General features: G+C 34.1%; 2 protein-coding genes across 7 annotated transcripts in view; both read left to right on the forward strand.

Moving 5' to 3' along the window:
* The window catches only part of NLGN1 (neuroligin 1), an 831,148-nt gene that overhangs the window by 638,048 nt on the left and 170,950 nt on the right, over window positions 1–22,150 (forward strand). The window lies entirely within an intron of this gene.
* LOC113917940 (60S ribosomal protein L19-like) lies at window positions 7,429–8,088 on the forward strand. The gene has a single exon (XM_035722727.1). It carries the CDS (start codon window positions 7,429–7,431, stop codon window positions 8,011–8,013), a length of 585 nt encoding a protein of 194 aa, XP_035578620.1. The 3' UTR covers window positions 8,014–8,088.

Genomic DNA, 22,150 nt, shown 5'->3' on the forward strand with positions numbered 1-22,150 from the left:
AGGATAGCTGAATTTTTGATCTTGAAAGACAGAGAAATATTCGTAGAATATTAAAGGATTTAGGTATGTAGGGAAATAGAATCAATTAAGGCAGAGGTGATGAAAGTTTAGTTTTGTTGCATGGAATTTAAGACAAGAATAGACTATTCCTTCCAAGAAGGTGTCAGGTGGGCATATGGAAATATAAGTCTGGCAAGCAGGTAAGATATATTCTCAGTTCATTCAGTTATTCTTTCTCGGAGAAACCATGCTAAGAATTTCCAAGGATATAGAAATATTTTTTCTGCTTTTAAGTAGCTTATATATAGGTTAGATATAGTTACAGAATCAGGAAATCCTTTTAAAGGGGCTGGCAAGGAAATGACTTCAAGAAAGATTTTGATAAGCAGAGATTAGAGACCATTCCATGTAGAAGGGATCTGAATGAATAAAAGGGTAGAAGAGGTGCATGGTTGTGAACAGAGAAGTAAAAATAATTATGCTACTTGGCTGCGGAAATGGATAAATATAGGATCTTTGGAAAGTAAGTCTAGGGTAAAAAAAATACTTTCATATTATTGTCTTTAATCCTCACGGTTACATTGAGTGGTAGTTGCTAGCTCTTTGCATTCTACAAGTGAGAAATTTGAGAACCAGAGAATCATTGATTTATCTAAAATCACTTAACCAGAAAGTATGATATGAGGACTCCCAATCCTGAAGAGAGACTTTATGTCCTTGGAGAAAGGAGCAAAGGGAAAGAAAGTTTTGATCTTGGGTGAACTGAAAGATGGTATTGTTATAGAGAGACCAGAGAAAGTCAGTGGAAAACTAACTTTGGCATGATGATGAAGTTTATTCTGAGCTGGTTATGTAACAGATGACACTAGCACATCCAGACCAAGATTGGAAAATGTAGACTCAGGAGTTATAAGTTGACAAGTTATAATAATAAAACTATGACGTAGTGGACACATCAAGGGCACTTGTGGCAAAATAGAGGACTGTGTTACAATGGTGAGGTCTGAGCTGAAATTGGACAACACCAATGTGAATGTTGTCTAATTGCTTCCCACAGTGTTTGCAGTCCAGGACAGGAACAGATAAAGATACTGTGAGCGAGGGAAGGGTATTGGTGTGGCTGCTTTAGCATAAAGTAAAGGGTCAAGTATTGGTTTGGGAGCCCCACAGAAGAAATTGACCATGGAGTCCAAAATGAGTTCATAACCAGAGTATCTATGAGGAAGCTAGTGGCATATGAGTAATTAGGGAATAGATGAGTGAATCACTAGTATAATTCAGTGTTCATTCTGGTGCAGTATATTTGAAACATAAATGACTCAAACTGAAGATGACTTTAAGATATATTGCTGCTCCCAGTGTAAAGGGTATTACATTCTCTTATTAATAAAGTGAGTGACTGAAAGAAACTTGCCTCCTTGTATGGAACTTTATTCAAGTATCAAGTGGCTTCATTACCTAAATAATTCTTTAAGTTATATTTGTATAATATTAATATAAAATATATAACTCAACTATTTAATCAGATTCTCAAGAGAATAACAAATAAAAAGTGAAAATTTTAGATGTAATACATTCAAGAAACATTGGCTGTCAGAGCTGGACCTACAAAAAATGTAATGCAACCCTTTGTTTTGTTTTGTTTTCCAATGAAAAAAACACAAATGAAATTAAACTAGGGGTACTGAGGACATTCCTTTAATACCAAACAATGTTCTAATAAATTATAAAGTTTATATGCAAATTTTATGTATTTTAGTATTTTATTTCATTAAGATTAACTAAGAGTTTATGCTGCAAATATTTCAATGACTTTTAAAAGATAAAATTTCAGAATTCTTACATGTGGAAGCCACTTTAGAATACCTGAATACAGTCAGGATGAATGTTTAAGAGTGTATATTTTGAGCATAGAGCTGATTAGATTTACCTAGTCATTCCCTCCACTGGTAGGAAATTCTAGACCTTGAAATCACTCGTTTGGATTAAGACACTTATTCTCTGCTTCAGTTCTCTTCCTTCTAGAAGTCTGTATAAGTAGCAGTGAAGCCTAAAAGATTATTTTCAATATTTTGGAAATCCTCATGAAAACCTTAATTTACTTCTTCACATTTGGTTGAAAGTATAGCAACCCTAATTTCATGCTAATGAGAAGCTCAGATTAACTTTAGTGATATCACCGAAGCTTCTGGGATGTGGCTGGTGGAGCTGACACACTTAATCTGAATCACATGTCTTGTCATTACAGCATCCATTCTGATCACTTCCTGCCACAAAAATTAAAAGTGATAGTCAAAATCTTTCAAAACATAAGATGTACAGTTGAAAGAATAAAGCAATCCTTTGTAGTTTGGAAAAAAAATAAGAACCATTATTTTTAAAATATTCATAATATCCTGACTTAAAATGTAAATGTTGCCTGGATTGAAACAATAGTAAACTGTTGGCTCCCACCCAATTTAAAAGCAAAGGTTGGTTTACCCAGTAAACTAGCAGGAAGCAGAGATGTATGCAATATGCAGAAAAAAGTGTCAAATTGAAAGCAGTGGAAAGGTCAGGAACAGGATTCTTCTGGGAATGTTTGTAGCATAAGTTTATTTGGAGCCCAGTGTAGAAGGAGCATCTCAAAATAAGACTTGATTCCAAATGGAGGATTGAGAATGTAAATGATAACTCTCATATGCTTCTGCTTAAGACTAGCTCTATTTAAATACTTGGAGAAATAAAGAGATGAAGCAGATCTTAGGAACCACAGTTATTACCCATTTCCTATTGGCAAAGATGATGGCATGCTAATATTTATGATTAAGCTTCTATGGTTTAGGTGTTGCTCTTGATTATAATTTTCACACTAATTAAATGGTATCTATTTTAGTAGAAACATAGACATGAAAAAGGAAATATTTAGTTCAAAGCTGTTTCTCATAGTTACAAGCAATTAAAAAGATGAAAAGAGTGAGTTTAACTTCTGGGGTATTACTTATTTTCTTGTCAAAAACATATTGAAAATATGGAACAAAATGCAAGTCAATATTTAGGATCAGACATGGATTTAACTTCGTGCTTTAACTTTTAGAAAATCACACATGGTTTACTTTTTCTAAGCGATAGAAAGTAAGGTCAGCAGAGTCAGTGTTGACAGCAGAGAATCAGCAACATTGATGTAAGCTCCTGGGCTTCCCCAATGAGGCATCGTTAGTGGAAACAGTGGCGGATGATTCTCAGTGAGTAAGGGTCACATCACACTTTCTGAAAACACAACCATTTCTTTTAGCCCAGCCTAAAAAACACCAGTTAAGCAGGCTAAGACACAGCCTTGCCCAGATATATGCCCTTGACGATCTACCCCTGAGCCAGGAGCTTTTAATCAACCTTAGAACTGTACAATGCACAATATTATTGCAAGTGTATAAAGTTCCCTTGTTCACTTAATCCTGAACAAACTTCTCATCCATCATGCTTGGCCTTCCCAAGACAACTTCACTGGAACCAAGTACATTCCTGAATTTAGCACTATGGAACCAGAATAAAGTTTAGCTACCCACATATCTCTTGGAGTGAAGCTAATAGACTTTGGATGAGCTATAGGAGCTATTTGACAGAAGATTATAGACCCTACCATGAATATTTGGTATCCCAAATTTGAGTGTCATTTAAAGGGTGTTTTTATGGTAGTCTAACTTAATTTTTAACTTGTCTAAAAAAATGCATGCAATTCCATTAAAATTTGAAAAAATATATATTTCCATGTCCTAGGATCTTAGGAAATTTAAGATATAATCAATAATTTATTTTAAGGATGCATACTGTCAAGGTAAGTTATTACATGAGGACAATGATTTAAAACCCCATAATATTGGCTAATTGTGTTCCTTAATCAATCAATAAACAGCAAATCAATTTAAATGATAATCAGAGCCCCAAATTAGATGTAATTTTGATTAAGTGGTCCTTTAAAATAAATGCCAGGCATGATTGAAAATGTCACAAAATTTATTTCTGATACTCATGCTAGCAGTATAACTTGTCCAGGAATTACACATTCTAGTTGAGGGCAGAGTGGAACCACATGGGAGTAGACATTTCTGGAAATTAATATGACTTTTCCTTCAGTTTTTACCACTAGGCCTGGTAAGCATTTGTATATTAAGGAATATCTTAGGAGAAAAATAAAGTTTACTTCAAGATATTCATTTTTTTTACCATTAGAGCTAAAAACAAAAATAAAGAGGACATAGAAATAATCTATATGTGGATTATTGATTCTTGCGGATATCAGTATTTAGATATAAGCCTCCATGGAACTGAAAATAAGCTATTAGTTTCTTAATTTCATTGCTTTAATTAACTTGATCTGTATCAAGTCATGCATGGAAATAGCTAATTTATACTAAGAAAATACACTTTACATTGTTGTATGAAGAATTACTGTGGGTGTAACAGCATCTGAGATAGTAATTAAACTAAGCAACAACACTTTATTTTACATATCTCTGCCCACACTGTATCGTTCAATTAGCTTGTAATTGCTAACTCAATTAAATTATAATTTATATTATATATAACATATTATACATTATATTATTTGTCTACCATATATATCTTGTGTCCAATATTTGACTAGCAATTTTAAAACAAAATGCTTTATAATTTTAAGAATAATTTATTTTCAAATGAATATTGTTTTTAGAAGTGATATAGGAAATGTTATTCTAAGTTTTAGAACATATTTAACATATTTAAGATCTAATCTTTAACCTTTAGACTCAATCTTCTTTTATTCATTTAGCTGCTTTGTGGGCATATAAATATAAAGCTTTAGCCTTCTTCCCATCACTCTATTTAAACATCGGTGAGATTTTCTGAAAATTCAAAATGGTTAGATCTGCACCAGATTATTATCATTCAGGATGGGTCAGAGAAGACCCAGACATATTCCACCATGTTTAAGTAAAGCTTTCATCTCAACTGGAAATACTGTTCTATGTTCTCTTTGCCTAACAAACTCTTATACATTTTTGCAATCCATTTAAATTTTCCTATCTTCTATGAAGCTATTCTTGAAGCAGCCAGGGAGAGTTAAGGGTTAGTTTGTCCATCCTCTGGGACTGTAAAGTGTGGGAGTGTTTGTGTATTTCTGTTTATGCTCACATGCATGCATGTGTATATGTTTCTAAAACTATTGGTGGCCGTGGATTTAATGTGGGCAGCCCACTGATTTATTACCATGCATAACTTGTAATATTACTGAAGTCTATTTGAGTCATCCACACTCAAAGTAATTTATATGATGCTAAAAAAGCTGAATATTCAGGACCTCTTATTTGCACAGGGCCCTGTGAGTACTGGGAGTTATTGGAGGGTATGCAGTGTTCTAGGTTGAGAGGGACAGTTGAATTTATGAACCATTTGCTTATAAGTATTGCTGGCAGACATCTCAAAAATATTGAATCCCCAAGATTTCAATATTCATTGTGTTTTATTTTCCTATTCTTTTTTTTTTTTTTAGCTTTTATTTGTTTATTTAAGTAACCTCTACACCCAGTGTGGGGCTCGAACTCATGACCCAGAGATCAAGAGTCTCATGCTAGTCCAACTGAGCCAGCCAGATGCCCCTTATTTTTCTATTCTAAATAGATATTTATTTTGTACCTACATTAGGGTTTTGATTTTTGTTATTTTTCTTAAGGAAAGTACCCCAAATAAAATAAGCTTCAAGCACCACAAAACTTCCTCTTTTAAACTGCCAAGTAAGTGCAGGGGAGCATGGCACTGAACTACTGAGCAAGCTTAGCATTTGTTTTGCATTTATCACTACATTCAATAGCGTCTCAGTGGGTCTTGCTGAGGTCCCACATAGAACTATAAAAGTCTTTGATTTTATTCTTGTTTTCTGTTCATATGTAATTTTTGCAAGGTGAAATTTCTAGATTCAAAAATAAAGACATCATATTAGGGAAGAAACAAACATGTTGAAGTCAAGGAGATCAAAATTCAAGGTCCAAGTCCCACACCTAGCCTTCATTGGCTGGTATAATCTTAATTATGTCAATTTAAAATTTCTAATCTCTGATTCTATATGTGTGAAATGCAAGTAATAGTATCTCTCTGGCAGAGTTTGGGGAAGATTAGAGATAACATATTTAAAAATATTTAATGTATTTAAGTAATTAAAGCAAGTGATCAAAAAATAATGTAACTGCCTTTAGGATTATTTATTCTGTCAGCAAAACAGGTTTTGGGAAATGGTTCTGTCCATTTCTCTTTCATAGTTCTAAGTGTAGTCATGAAAGAGTCTCAATTTAGTGCTAATATACCTTTAACAGCTCTCTTTATAGCAGGTAGCTTCTGATCTTATCCAATAAGGAAGAGTCACTAAATTCTATTATGAGAAAGATCTTTCATAGCATAAGATATTTAGCTTACTCACTAAGAAAATACCAGGGAGAAGGCTGGCAGAGGGCACAGAATATTTTAAACGAAAACAATCAAACATGTGAGTCAAGAAGATTTCTTGTTTAATAACACTTCCTCTGCCTAGATGGCTGTACATTTTGGATAGGGGAGTAGACTAGTGTATTCTGTCTGTATTCCCTATTGCTTTTAAAGAGCACCACCACTTAGCTGAGGAAGCTAAGAGATTGTTGGAACCCTTAGAAGTCATGAACAGTGGTACCTAAATAATTGAAATTTCTCTCATCCAAAGCAGCTCTAGGTATGCCAGCTTATGAACAATTAGCCTACAGAATTTGCTGCAGCTATTAATAAAAGCTAATGTGTTCAAACAATGACATTTTACACTGATTTCCAGGAGAGAGTTGAGTTTACTTTATGTATCTTGTATGCTTATTTTGCTGCTAAACCAGCACTATGATGGACATACCAAGTGACAAATTATAGAAAAAAATAGATTTTTTCCAAGACAAAATATCTATTCCCATTTCTAAAATGAGATTATGTAGAATATAGTGTGGGAGGAAATGAGGCATTATACACTTAGAAAGTGTTACTTCCATTAAGATCAGAATGCATCAACCTAGATACCCTGACTAACTTTACAAGAGGCTAGTGCACTACTAGAACAGTGAAATCTTAAAAAAAAAAAAGTTCACTAACTTGGTTTTTAAGTGAAACTTATTTAAGGGAAGCAGTTTACTTTCTAAAGTTGTGATCATAGAGCAGGTAAAACTGATTGTATAGACAGTTGCAAATGCTAAGGAAATACTCACATAACATTCACAAACAAAATATTCACATATTCACAAACAAAATATTCACATAACACAAAGACAGAAGTATAGAGGGCGTGCGGGCCTCTGACTTTGCTTGATTCGACGTGCCAGCGGGCGGCAGGGCTTGCTTCCGTGGCCCCGGGTGGGAGAGATGAGGTGGAGGCAGTCCTGAAGCAGCCGGTCCCGGAGCTTGGGTATGCTCAGGCTTCAGAAGAGGCTTGCCTCCAGTGTCCTCCGCTGCGGCAAAAAGAAGGTCTGGTTGGACCCCAACAAGGCCAATGAAATCGCCAATGCCAACTCCCCTCAGCAGATCCGAAAACTGATCAAAGATGGACTGATCATCCGGAAGCCTGTGACTGTCCATTCCCGGGCTCGGTGCCGTAAAAACACTTTGGCCCGCCGGAAGGGCAGACATATGGGCATTGGTAAGAGAAAAGGTACTGCCAATGCTCGGATGCCTGAGAAGGTCACCTGGATGAGGAGGATGAGAATTATGCACCGGCTGCTCAGAAGATACCGTGAATCTAAGAAGATCGACTGCCACATGTACCACAGCCTGTACCTGAAAGTGAAGGGGAACGTGTTGAAGAACAAGCGGATTCTCATGGAACACATCCACCAGCTGAAGGCCGACAAGGCTTGCAAGAAGCTTCTGGCTGACGAGGTTGAGGCCCGCAGATCTAAGACCAGGGAGGCTCGCAAGCGCCGTGAAGAGCGGCTCCAGGCCAAGAAGGAGGAAATCATCAAGACTCTGTCCAAGGAGGAAGAGACAAAGAAATAAAACTCCCTCTCTTTTGTCTGTACATAAAGGCCTCAGCAGTAACACAGATCAGTTACTCAATAAAACCAACCTTTATCTGCTTCAAAAAAAAAAAAAAAAAAGACAAAAGTATATTTAGAGCTTTATCTTCATTGCTCAATTTGTTTATTAACATTATTCATTTAAGGAAAGCATATTTTGTATAGCTCGAAATAGCAAACATTTGGTCTCTAGAGAGAATGAAAGCCAGAAAAATCTCACAGATGTGCGGTTACTCTCTAATGAATTATAAGGCTGTTTCCTAAAGCTGATGCACTAAAGGTAGGGAACAGAGGAACAAAATTTAGACTGTGGTTTCTGAAGTTCTGTGTTGTCTTAGTTTTTTGTATATATAGGATTTCTCCTCACAAGAATGCATAATACATTTCAAACAAGCAAACAAAAAAGTAATAGCCTAATGGAAAGAACTTACCTTCTGGGGTCAGAAGAAAGATCAAACTTAAATCCTGATTGCCACTTCCAACCTATGCAACAGGACTCTGGTTCATTTTCTACAAGCTGATCTTACGGATGGAAGTTATTTTCCCGGTTTTGCATCATAATATCTGAAAAAGAGAAGGACTGGAAATTTGTTTACTGCCGTTTTATATTAGAAGTGATGTTGGTTGTGTTATTTTAAGAGAAACTTTATTTCAGTCACTCTTTACAACTTCTTACTCCAGGAGTATCTTGCAAAACCCTTTCCCACCTACAAATCCAAGGAATGTTTATTGCTAATATTAGCTGGATTTCTTTTCTTTTTTTTTTTTAAGATTTTATTTATTTATTTATTGAGGGGGAAGGGGGAGGAGCAAAGGCAGAGGGAAAAATCTCAAGCAGATTCCACAATGAGCATGAAACCCGACTCAGGGCTTGATCTCACAACCCTGAGATCATGACTGAGGTGAAACGAGTCGGACGCTTAACTAACTGACTGAGCCACCTAGGCGCCCCTATTAGCTGGGTTTCTGAAAATGCAAATTATATTACTTGAGTGAAACAAAATGCCATGGTATAACTATGTGTGTATGTGGGTGTGTGTAAATGTAAATACATCGTTCTCCTTTCTCTCAGATTGCAATGTTAGTGCATTTGCCTTAAGACTGTGCATGCTCTCCATGTATAAACTCTGATGTTTTCCATTCTGTTGGTGTAATTTCTGTCCAAACAACTATTTCACCACTGCCTCCATCCAAAATGTATAGCCAGTAAGAGAGAGATGCTCAATCATAACAGACAGAATAAATTAACTTGTGCCTATAGTTCTTGTAGAAATTAAATGCCAGGAATCTGGTTGCTGTGTTGGGTGGGCGGCTGAGTTTGAAGATCATTTTCACCAGTAGGTAGGCTGCATCTTTCTGCTACATACTTAACCATGAGTTGTAAACTGGATGAGAAAAAGTCTGCATTGCTCCATGTTGGTGTGCATTAGAAGGACAAAGGCATACTTATATTTATTTATGACTTGGGGAAAGAGGGATACTTAAATTATAAGTGCTTACCTTGGATTATTTAATCAAATTTAAGGATGTTTCTACTTCCCAGTTTAGCTCATACCAGAGAGAAACTGAGGGTTCTAATATGAGCTGTTTAGGCTGGAAGACTGATATAGAAAAATGTACAATGGCTACAGTATTATTATTTTTACTTGACTAGTGAGGGTCTAAGAAATGGATTTCATTATTCAAATTAAACTTGTGTACCTCTTTCTCTATTTAAAGTGAAAATATTAAACGACTTTAGTAAAAACTTCAGGTTGGGGTTTTCTGACAAGGCAAACCACACGATTTTATAAGATGTATACATATATTACCTATACTTTCTTGACATGACTACCCATCCCTCCCTCTTTAGATGTCCAAACATTCTTTTTAAAATATATTCTTTTACCTAAGACCTTGTTTAAATCAAATCATTGGGCCAGTGAGACATTCATCAAAAAAAAAAAAGCAGCAGCTTAAAGAGAAATGGTAGATATTTCCAGCCTTGTTGACACTCCCTGTAGCAGTCATTTTTCTATAATTTTTGGTTTAAAATTAGACCACTAAGTAAGCAGTTGGTGGCATGTTATTCCATCATCAAAAATAATGATCAAAAGGACTACAAAATAATTTGGGGAAGAGTTTTTGATACAGCAGTAAGCTGAATGAAAATATATACAATATATACAAAATATGATTGGAACTTTGTTTTAAAGTGCTATGAAATTTTTTTAAAATAAGAAAGTGTACCAAAATAGTAAGTTTTTTTTTTTTTTTAAATGCATGTGGCAGAATTTCTGGTCATTTTGTTTTACAATTTTTTCTATTTATTTATTGTTTTCCTTAATGAACATAGATTATGTTCTTAAAGGAAAATAACAGATCTATTAGATAAACATATGTTAATGTGGATTTGCATGGTATAGCAAAGTGGTTAAGCGTGTAGATTCTGGACCCAGACTGATTGAGCTTAAATGGTGATTCCTCTTCAGCATTTTGTCTCAGCTCTCTCTACCTCCATTTCTTCATCTATAAAATGTGCATACTTAGACTTTTAGCCCCTATGTCTGTTATGATAACAGATGTGTTGCTGTATATAAAGCAATTAAGATAGCGCCTGGTACATAGTTGGTAGTCAATAATACTAGCTATTATGATTAAATTTGTAATTAAAAATACATTACAAATTGAGGACAACCTAACATTCAATGTTCTCTGAAATCACATAACTAAAATTTAGAATTTGATTTATACTATTCAGTTACACCCCATATTTTGAGGTCACTTCCTTAAAATCCTTAACAATTTGGAACATAGTTAAAGATATGAATTTTAAGTCTTTGAATATTAAAAAAAATATGTCAGAAATTTCATGTACTGATGTTGATGTAATCCATTCTTTAAAAACCCTCAAGCCTTGAGCAGATTTATTTCTATTTTCCACCCAGTGCTAATACTCTGGTCACAGTTTTCCCCCTATAAGCATAGCAAATAAGGAACCAGTGAAAAGATGGTGGCCTTTAGTAACAGGCTCTCCAGCCGGAATGAGGAGGAAGAACCAATAGCCATATAGTGAGGACAGAGAGATATCAGCTGTGCATTATGAAACAAAACAAAACAAAATAACAACAAAAAGCCTAAGAACCATTCATTCTGTGAAGGGACAAACAGCTCCCGAAAGAAAAATGTAATTTTGTGTTTTGCAGTATAGTGAACACACAAAAAAGTGATGCTTCTGCTGAGTTGTTATCATTAAGTTGCAGTTAGCATTCACTATTTAATAAAGCAGGAACTTTTTTCACACATTTTAGAAGATTTTTTTAATGTAATACTTTTGTGTGGGATGGGATGTGGGAAGAAATAATTACATGAAATAGCAGATTCCTTAACAATTTCAGATAATTGAGTACTAATATAAAAATTCCAAACCACAGTTGTTTTTGTTTTTTGGTTTGTTTTTTTTTTTTACATTTTCTCCTTTCAAGTTTCCCATGTTTTTCTAAGATTGTGCAGACACTTACATTACAGCCATAGTCAATTAATTTAACTAACAGTAGTTCTTGGAGAAGATTTATTGATGAGTAGATTATAATAAAAATTTACATATCTTCTCATAGGCTTTTTCTCCAGGTTTTACTTATTCTATTTTTTTTTTTTTCAGCAGGCTTCTTTCCACTCTCTGGAAAGATGGTACAGAGTGAAAAATGAGGGGGGGGAGATCTACAGAGACTGAACATATAAATTATATTCTCATATTCTTTGTTCTCTAAGAATTGAGAATACAAAAGAACCCAGATAAACCAAAAAAGGGGAGTTATTATGGTTGTGTTTATGAGTATTCAAAAGTTAAAAAATCATGAAAAGGATTGTCTGGCCTAAATAAAGGGATAGGGATGTCAACCTGTTAATAGCTTCCCTGAGAAAATACTGTTCCTGACATTTAATGCTCCAGATTCTTCCTGTAATCTTTGTTCCCCTCTTTTATATGCCATAAAAGTCTGTTCTTCTGTAATTCAAACATGATTCATGTTTTTAATACTGGAATGATGAGTTTCAGTCTTGAAATCTTGCTAAAGTTAACTCCAAATATTTAAAAAATGTGAAATATCTCTTTTTAAAAAACTTAATAGGAAGACTGAATTATAACTCATCTTTTTTTTGGTCAAAACTAAGACTATGTTTCCTCATTTATGAAACCTTGAAAGAATCATCACCACGTTAGAAACAACATTTGAAAAAAAACCAACTCTATCATGGTTAACATATATGTTGGTTATGAAATGCAATTCAATTTCATGAAAGTTACAATTATAAATATGTAAAAATTATTTCTTAAAATTTGCTCCTTAGGAAGGAGTAGGTGGATACATATGTGATAAAGCAAGTGTAATAAACTGTTAGGTGTAGTTGTTATATGAATGCTTACTGTATTCTTTTGACTTTGCTGTGTATTTGAAATTTTTCCAAATAAAATGTTGGGGAAAATATACTTCTTAGAATAGAGCAATTAAAAACTCCTGATTCAAATTAAGAAAAATAGCATTTATTCGGCTTTCAGTTGCTTTACTGAATTTTCTTTTTATTATCACTCATTTATGAATATGTTTTCATAAAGTTGTATCTCATACATTGAGTGTGATCCAAGTCATTTCTTGCACAATACATAGGCCTTTTCAGTGAGTTTGTTCTTAACCATCAGGACTTGTTCAAACTTCTCAACTGCAATCACTTTTTCCTTTCATAAATATTTGATGAAGCACATATATGTTTATATATATGTATATATACAGTTTTGTGTTACTATGTGACTGTTAAACAAGTGATTTTTAAATTTTTTCCTTGTCTTGAGACATCAATTATTAATAATTTGAATATGCACTCTTAAAGAAAAAAAGTCATATATGCAAAAATATTCATGACAGCCTTCAACATGATAGGATAAAAAGCCTCAGTAGAACTGTAGAGAAGTGAATATAGCATAATGCTAAATTAAGAAAACAATATAAATTTTATAACTGTAAGCAGCTAAATAAGCCATACACTTACTTAAAATAACTGGAAAGAAAAACTGAAAAAAAATTTTTTGTTTTTATTTTAATCACCCTGAGCTCATCATGACACGTGCACTCCTTAATCCCCATCACCTATTTTGTCCATTCCCCCTCCCCCACTACCTCCCCTCTGGTAGCTATCAGTTTGTTCTCTATAGTTAAGAGTTTGTTTCCTGACTTGCCTTTCTCTCTCTCTCTTTTTTTTTTCCCTTTGCTCATTTGTTTTGTTTCTCCAATTCCATACATGAGTGAAATCAAATGGTGCTTGTCTTTCTCTGACTGACTGATTTCACTTAACATTATACTCTAGGTCCATCCATCTCATTGCAAATGGTAAGATTTCATTCTTTTTTGTGGCTGAATAATATTCCATTGTGTATTTATACCACATCTTCTTTATCCATTCATCAATTGATGGGCACTTGGGCTGATTCCGTACTTTGGCTATTGTAAATAATGCTGCTATAAACATAGGGGTGCATGTATTCCTTTGAGGTAGTGTTTTTGTGTTCTTTGGGTAAATACCCAGTAGTGCAATTGCTGGATTGTAAGGTAGTTCTATTTTTAACTTTTTGAAGAACCTCCATACTTTTTTCTGGAGTTAACTTAGTTAACATTTAGTTAAATGAATACACCAGTTTGCATTCCCACCAACAGTGCAAGAGGGTTCCGCTTTCTCTACATCCTCATCAACACCTGTTATTTCTTGTGTTTTTTTATGTTAGCCATTCTGACACATTGAGGTGATATCTCATTGTAGTTTTGATTTGCATTTCTCTGATGATAAGTGATGATGAGCATCCTTTCATGTGTCTGTTGGCCATCTGGATGTCTTCTTTGGAGAAATATCTGTTCATGTCTTCTGCCCATTTTTTTTAATTGGATTATTTGGTTTTTGGGTGTTGAATTTTGTAAGTTCTTTATATATTCTGGATACTAACCCTTTATTGGATATGTCATTTGCAAATATCTTTTCCTATTCCTTAGTTTTCCCTTTAGTTTGCTGATTGCTTCCTTCACTATGCAGAAGCTTTTTATTCTGATATAGTCCCAATCGTTTATTTTTGCTTTTGTTTCTCTTGCCTCAGGGGATGTATCTAGAAAAAAAGTTGCTATGGCAGATGTCAGAGGAGTTAGTACCAGTGCTCTTTTCTGGATTTTTATGGTTTTAAGCCTCACATTTAAGTCTTTTATCTATTTTGAATTTATTTTATTTATAGTGTAAGAAAGTGGTTCGTTTTCTTTTGCATGTTGCTGTCCAGTTTTCCCAAAGCCATTTGTTGGAGACACTGTCTTTTTCTCATTGGATATTCTTTCCTGCTTTGTTGAAGATTAATTGACCATATAATTATGGGTTTATTTCTGGATTTTCTATTCTGTTCCATTTATCTATGTCTCTGTTTTTGTGTCAGTACTATACTGTTTTGATGACTACAGTTTTGTAATACAACTTAAAGTCTGGAATTGCATTTCTCCAGCTTGGCATTTCTTTTTCAAGATTGTTTTGGCTATTTGGGGTCTTTTGTGGTTCCACACAAACTTTAGTATTGTTTGTTCTAGTTCTGTGAAAAATGTTGTTGCATTTTGATAGGGATTGCATTAAATGTGTAGATTGCTTTGGGTAGTATAGACATTGAACAATATTTGTTATTTCGATCTATGAGCACAGAGTGTCTTTTCATTTCTTTGTGTCATCTTCAATTTCTTTCATAAGCATTATAGTTTTCAGAGTACAGGTCTTTCACCTCTTTGGTTAGGTCCTCAGTATCTTATTATTTCTGGTGCAATTGTAAATGGGATTGTTTTCTTAATTTCTCTTTCTGCTGCTTCATTATTGGTGTATAGAAATGCAACAGATTTCTGTACATTGATTTTTTTATTCTGCAACTTTACTGAATTTGTTTATCAGTTCTAGCAATTTTTTGATGGAGTCTTTCAGGTTTTCTATATATAGTGTCATGTCATCTGCAAATAGTGAAAGTTTTAATTTTTCCTTACCAATTGAAAACAGAAATTGTAATACCCTCTGTACCTTTGTGGTATAATTCATGGATTTTTTCCTCCTATGCTCCCAAAAAAGTCTCAAAATTTTTCAAAATTCAAAGTATTACCTTATTTGAAGTAAATATTTGAAAAATATAACCTTAGATAATTTATAATATAGGAATCTATTTTTTCTTATTATAAATCAAAAGATTTTGGCAGAATCTCTATGAAATTAAGTTCATACTTTGTGATTTTTTTCTAAAAATTAGTTACACATCCTCGAGACAAAATTCAGGATATCTTTTAGCAACCAAAATATAATTAATCTGAGCATGTGATATAAATTTTTTTCTGAAGGATACTATTATCTTTTCATAGACAAACCATTGTTTTTGTCTTTGTTTTTAACAATCATGTGGGAGTTTGTTTGAAGCACCCGTCTCCTTATGGCCATTTTATTTTATATCTAACATAGCAAAAACAAACTGATCACCTTTCTGTGGTAGTTAAATGTAAAATTACAAGACTGCCAGTGTATACATAAATTGCTAAAGGCATAAAATGCCTTTATTATCTTGAGCCACAGAGATAGGATGAAAGGAAAAAAAAGTATACTGTTGCCAAATTTTTAATGATTTAACTACCCAATATGCCTGATTCTCCCATTCTCAAAAGCCAAACTCAAATATGAGCTTTAGATCTTTTCATACACTCATTCTCTGGGATTTTTAATGACTATATATCCTGACCTTTAAATATAATGTGAAGTTCTAAGCCACAGCTATACCTACAGTCACTGCAAAATTAATGTTAGCACATTCATATTTGCCCATATTCTTATACTTCTCTTCATAATTAATTGTGAATCCACTGCCCCATGCTTTTCTCATTTGAATAATTGTGAGTTGAGAATTGTGGTGATGTATGGAATTCTCTTAATCCCAGGCTACGTAACAGGGAAAGAAAGCAAACAGGTTCTCTATCTCAGGAAGCATTTTTTTATTGTCATCTTTACTTTTGTATTCCTGCAGTCTGGTACCATTTGCTGCTCAGGGCAGAGACTTTTAAATCATTATGAATGCAAGCAAAATTTTAATAGGTTTTATTATATGATACATACTTAACATTCATTACATTTTGTGTTTTTCCCTATAATGGCATGATGTAAAATAAAGTAATATCATAGAGTAATGGAAAAAGACACCCATTTTGTTTCAAGATTCATTTCATATTGACATTAATAACATAAGTTAATGGTTCATTTGAAGAAGAATAAGTAGTTCATTCTAGGGGCCAACAAACGTTCAGATACTTCTGGAGAGAAAGCAGTAAGATTCAGAGGCAACTGAAAGTAAAAATGTGACTAGAAGGGAAAATAGATTACTTAGAGGCCTTGAGAGAATATGCAAATGAAAAACACATTAAAAATGCCCATTTTTGCAAACTTTATTATCACAGTCCAGGACCTTGTTTATCAAATTGTCAAAAGAACAGGCTGGGGAGGGGAATGGGGAAAATCATTAATCAAAACAAGATTTTTATTCCTTAAAATTAAACGAGTACCCAGATCTTTCAAGACCTATTAAAGAGGGTGCCTAAAATGCACCACCAAGTACCAGACCCTCTGCACTGGATACCCATTTTGTGACGGATCTGAAATAGAAGTTAAGGATAACACAGAATAGAACTACGATCTCTTTTTTAAAAAAATCAATAGCTTTTAAAATCCCAAATGCTCTCACTGCTGAGATTAATAAAGACCAAGAATCCATCCTGAGCACACGCAATGACTTCTATTACAAAAGGAAAAATGAAAACGTTGCTATTACTGACACAGTCAATAGATCCCACCTCAATGTATACTATACTTTCTAGATTTTTAATTTAAATGCATATAGTTCCAGGGATTGGAGCATGATCAGCATTCATTCACTTCAGAGAATAACAGAAGATGTGGAAGTTTGTCTCATAAATAAACACATAATCTGCTTTGGGTATCATTTGCTTAAAATATTTTCCCTGGAAACTTCTCTAGCCATTCTCAGTATGTGGTTCTTCCTCTAGCCTGCGCTTCATCACTGCTTTCCTTCTTTCAACTAGAACTTGATCAGAATATCATGAAAAAAAGAATATCATGAAATTGTGGCCTCTGCCTCAGGTTTGAGGACATGTCATCCAAAGTCCATAGAAATGACAGCTTTATTCAAAAATAAGAGAGGACTGGGGCACCTGGGTGGCTTAGGTGGTTAAGCACCTGCCTTCAGCTCAGGTCAATGGTCTCGGGGTCTTGGGATCCCCACGTTGGGCTCCCTGCTCAGTGGGGAGTCTGCTTCTCTCTCTCCGTCTGCCCCACCTCCGCTTGTGCTATCTCTCTCTCAAATAAATAAATAAAATATAAAAGAGAAAGACTTAAAAAAATTTGCATTCAGGCTTTCACAAGTTCAAAGAACTGTACAATTTTATAAGCACACAGTCTTCCCCAAGTACCTGAAAATATTTCTTACCCTTTGTGTTTATGAGCCCTTGGGATAAAAAGAACCTCTACTTAAAAAAAAATAAAAAAGAAATTAATACATATTAATCTAAAAGATCTTTTAGCAGCACTTTTATTCTTATTATAAAGGGTGAGGCCACCAGTAAATCATTCAAAAGAACTCTGCAGCGTTCACATGGAGTGTGCAACAGATCCATTTAATCCAATTAAGTTCAAGAAGTAATTCTCTCACTGAGAGGCATCCAGAATTTCTATGGCAAATTCACAAATGCATTCAGAAAGCAAAATGTGCCAAGTAATATTTGCCTTGAGACTGTATAAACAGACCTTTTTTTTTTTTTCTTTCAAGATAATATGTAGTGGACCCAGGTTCTTGTAGTGGTGCATTCACTATATCTAGATTCACCATTACTTTTATTTAACTTGTTATGTTAACTCTTTATCAGCCAAAAAGCAGTTCAGGAGATAAAGACATACTTTTCATTAAGAATCGGCCATCGTTTGCCTTGTAACATGGACTTCTACTCAATTCATTAATCTCTGAAGTGAGGAATAAAGAAAAACAATTCTATGTATCTAAGATAGGCTAGATGTACAAGTGCGGAGAAGTCAACCTGCGTGTTATAAGAAGAGCATGCATTCCTATGTGTAGTCGTTGGGTTTCTGTGTAAGAACTAACAAAATGTTCCATATACTTAGTGAAAATTATTTTGTGTTAGAATTTTAAATAGAAAAAAGAAAAAACTTAAGAAGGGAATTGTTTATAGCTTTAGAAAGGCTCACAAAGATATTTCAGGGGGAAAGCACACTTGGATCAACTCACACCGAATCAGAGTCGGTCATTTGAGAACCAAACTAAAAGGAATTCTCTGTCACCAAACCAATAGAATTCAGTTTGAATATAAGGGCACATAAGGACAAAAGCCGTAAGAGGACTGGCAATATTTGTACATGACCCACAGGGAGATTTAAGAGAGTGAAGATTTTTTTTTTTTTTTCAGATTATCTTAACAATCTTCCAGAAAGCCTAGCGATCTTTGGCCCCTTTCTACTCAAAGCGTGGTCCTCAGACCGGCAGCATAGACATCATCGGGGAGCTAGTTGGAAATGCCAATGTCAGGCCCTAGTCTGTCCCATCCAGGTGATTCTTACTCACTCTAAAGTTAGAGGAATAATGTTTAGCTTTCAAAAATACTTGCTTTTCCGCCCTGATTTTCACAATTGTAAATAATGCTGCAATGTTGCTAGACCATGAGCTGTTGTTGTACCCTGAGGAAGTAGAGTGCTGAGGCGGTGAAGTAGAATTTCTCTTTTCCGGACAGCTCTGACCTGCCCAGAGCAATGATTGATCTTGGTTGACCTGGTGCCTGAAGGAAATTAACCTGGAGTTGTGAAGCCAAGATGAAATTTGTGGTGATCTCTAATCAATCTGGCAAATGAATGATTCAGGGTCTTTCGGTTGTGGTCATGTCTAGTTAAACCTTTTAAAACAGCTATGGGCTTTTATAGTTTTCTGTTTTGGTCACCAGTGCTTCATGTGGTTTCTATATTTATTTAACAGTTACAGAATATATTTCCTCTCTGTGAATTTTTTTTAATTTATTTAGGTGATTTATGTTTAATTGCACCTGATGATAGTAAATACTTTCCAATTACTTAAAGGACACCTCACATTAATAATAAGCTTGCCTTCAAACTTTGCTTATTGCAGAAATACATTCTTTAGCTAGCATAGTATAGTATCTAACCAGGGACCATGCTAGATGCCCAAAACTATTCTTTGATCTTTCACCGTGTTTTTTTCTTTAAAACTAACAAAGAGATCATGCTGTGGTTACTATCATTTTTAATCCAGAAATATCATTCTTTAACATAGCCCGATGAATCACTTATTTTTTTTTCCTTGGGAACTGGAAATCATATTTGTGAGGGTGTTAAATTTGGGTTTCTAAAAGGAATACATTTGTGGGTTTTGGGTGTTTAGGGGAGGTTCTTTTGCATTTAAGGTATTATAAAACCTTATGAAACTTACCTAATTCCAGTTAAATTTGTGAATATATTTAAAAGGATAGTTCTAATTCATTAATTACTAACCAATGATTCTTCTGCCTCTTTCTGCCCTCTAGACTTTGATAATATCACTCCTATTATCAGCCTCCTCAAATATGGCCAACTCCCCCAAATTAATTGAATCTAAGAATACTGTACTAAGGAAGTACATTAGTTGAAAAAGAGTTCTCTATCTCTGAGCTTATAAATCTCTCATATAAAAGGACAGACAAATTTATCTAAATTATAATTACAAATAAAATGCATTGGATATAAATAAGAATGAGAAATAAGATTAATATGTTTTGTACAAAGCACTCTTCAGGTACCTCACAGCCACATGAATATGTGATATAAAGTGGAGTTTGTTCTGATAAGAGATCAAAAACAGGTGACTTTTTTGAGCTTGTAAGAATAGTGGACTCGCAAATGAAAGAAGGACACTCTGACCTGGGGAAAGGCACATGACATAAACCAGAGGCAAGAGGGTCCGCAGAGGAAGATATATAGATATGAAAAGGAAGAGAGAGAAAATAAATTCACAAAAAATGGAGGACAGGTACTATGGTATGACAGATTGGATTTGTTGTCTTTTTAGCAATTATAAGAGAAAATTTTGTGGGAGCTTATGTGAGAATGTTGGTACCTCAATATATTTCTTTTCTCCGTAGGTACTCTAATTAGTGCTTACCTCTCATTAAGAACTATTATCAAAATAAGTTACCATTTAATAATTTAGAGAAACTAAATGAAACTGATACTAATGAGTGGATCTGTGTTTCACATTTTTAGACAAACCAAAAAGGGACATTATTCATCACATTTCCCTTATTTTTATTTTTTTTTCACTTCAGAGAGGAAAGTGGGTCTCTGGAGCCAGGTCTGTTGCCACATAAGCACTTTAATGAATGGCAATTCTGGTCATGAAATAAAGGTATATAGTTGGTCCAGTAGTGGTGTCCCTAAAGAGATCATGAACATTCAGCTTTATGGTTATTCAAAAGTTATGGACAATTGCCAATTCAAATGTGGCCCAGGGATTCTAACTTCAAATCTGTCATCTCTCTCCCTTCCCCCAATTTTTAATCCATCAAGTCTTTAAATTCTCTAAGTCATTATCAAGATGAACGGGATCTGTACCAGGATTCTAGAAGGGAGCAGACCCATAGCTCATTGTTATTCCCCGGAGCTAGCCAGTCCCAGGGACCATACCTAACAACAGTGAGTGCAAAAATAAATCAAACGCTGGGATGGCTTTAAAAAGCTTACTTTTCTTATGAGAATGAAGCTTTAACCTTGCCTGGCACATCAGGGATCTAAAGGAATACAATCTTCCATTTATTTGCATTAACCAGAAAGGCATTGTGCCAACACGGAGCCTTATTTTCAGCACACACGACTTTGCAGAAGAGAAGGAAAAAGAAGAATTGAAATATCTATCTGAAATAAATTTAACCAGACACCAGAATCCAGTTATGGCTAAAAAGTGCAAGCAATAAAGATACATGTTTTCAGAATAGTGCTTTCTTTAATAAGTGAGATCCCACATAGCCTGTTAGAAGATGAGGGTGTTTTAGAGGTACAGCTTCCAACTAAGCCGCTGCAAATACATACCCCAGCTGTAAGCGAGATATTGGTTAGAGGAAAGAAATAAAGGCAGATTTCAATATAGTTAGGAAAACAGATTAAAACAGTTTGTCTCTCTGAAGCAAATTGATTAATAGTTACACACAAATTCATCAATAATGCTAATGCCTAGCAATAGGTTAATGCTGCACGTTAGCCTATTTGATATAAATGAAACCACGGGAAACATTTATTTAAGGTGTGTGTTTGATTGTGATTGTCTCTTTTTCAAATTTGACCTTATAACTAAATAATGCCTGAAATATAATTTTTCCTGCTAGTTGGTTTGCATTTAGTACTTAGACAATCCTTGTAGCCAATGTCAGAATAATTTAGTTAATATCCACTATTATAAAGATTGAGCTTCTTTGTTTCTTTTCACCTCTGACATATACCCATTCTCAAGTATTTCATAAATGTATTTTTTTCTCGCTAATCATCTTTATTCTCATATCTCTAAAGAGAATAATATAATTAAATTTAGTATTATGGTCTTGGAACTTAAGCAAGGAAATTGTGTTTTCTATTGAAATTAATTTGAGGAATTAATATTTATTATATGAATGTATAAATATAAACATTATCCAAGAAAGTAAAAATCTATATCCTAGTGTTCTGTATAGTGTAGACTAGATTCAAAGAAGTAGCAACCCATACAGAACTAGGGGTAACAGGATGATTTTATATACTTTTAAAACATTTTAGATACTTTATATTTCATTGATGTACCATTTGACTGTCTAAAAAGCAAATTATTAATGATATCCCCAAAATAGCATAGTATAGAAACATAAATTAAAGATGTTCCATTTATATGAAATATTATATATTCATATAATGTTACTATAATAGATATATATTATATGTTTATATATAGTTTCATATATACATTTTATATTTTATATAAATAACCATATTTCATAAATAAATGT

This window comes from Zalophus californianus, chromosome 1 (assembly GCF_009762305.2).
Source record: "Zalophus californianus isolate mZalCal1 chromosome 1, mZalCal1.pri.v2, whole genome shotgun sequence".
Taxonomy (NCBI): Eukaryota; Metazoa; Chordata; class Mammalia; order Carnivora; family Otariidae; genus Zalophus; species Zalophus californianus.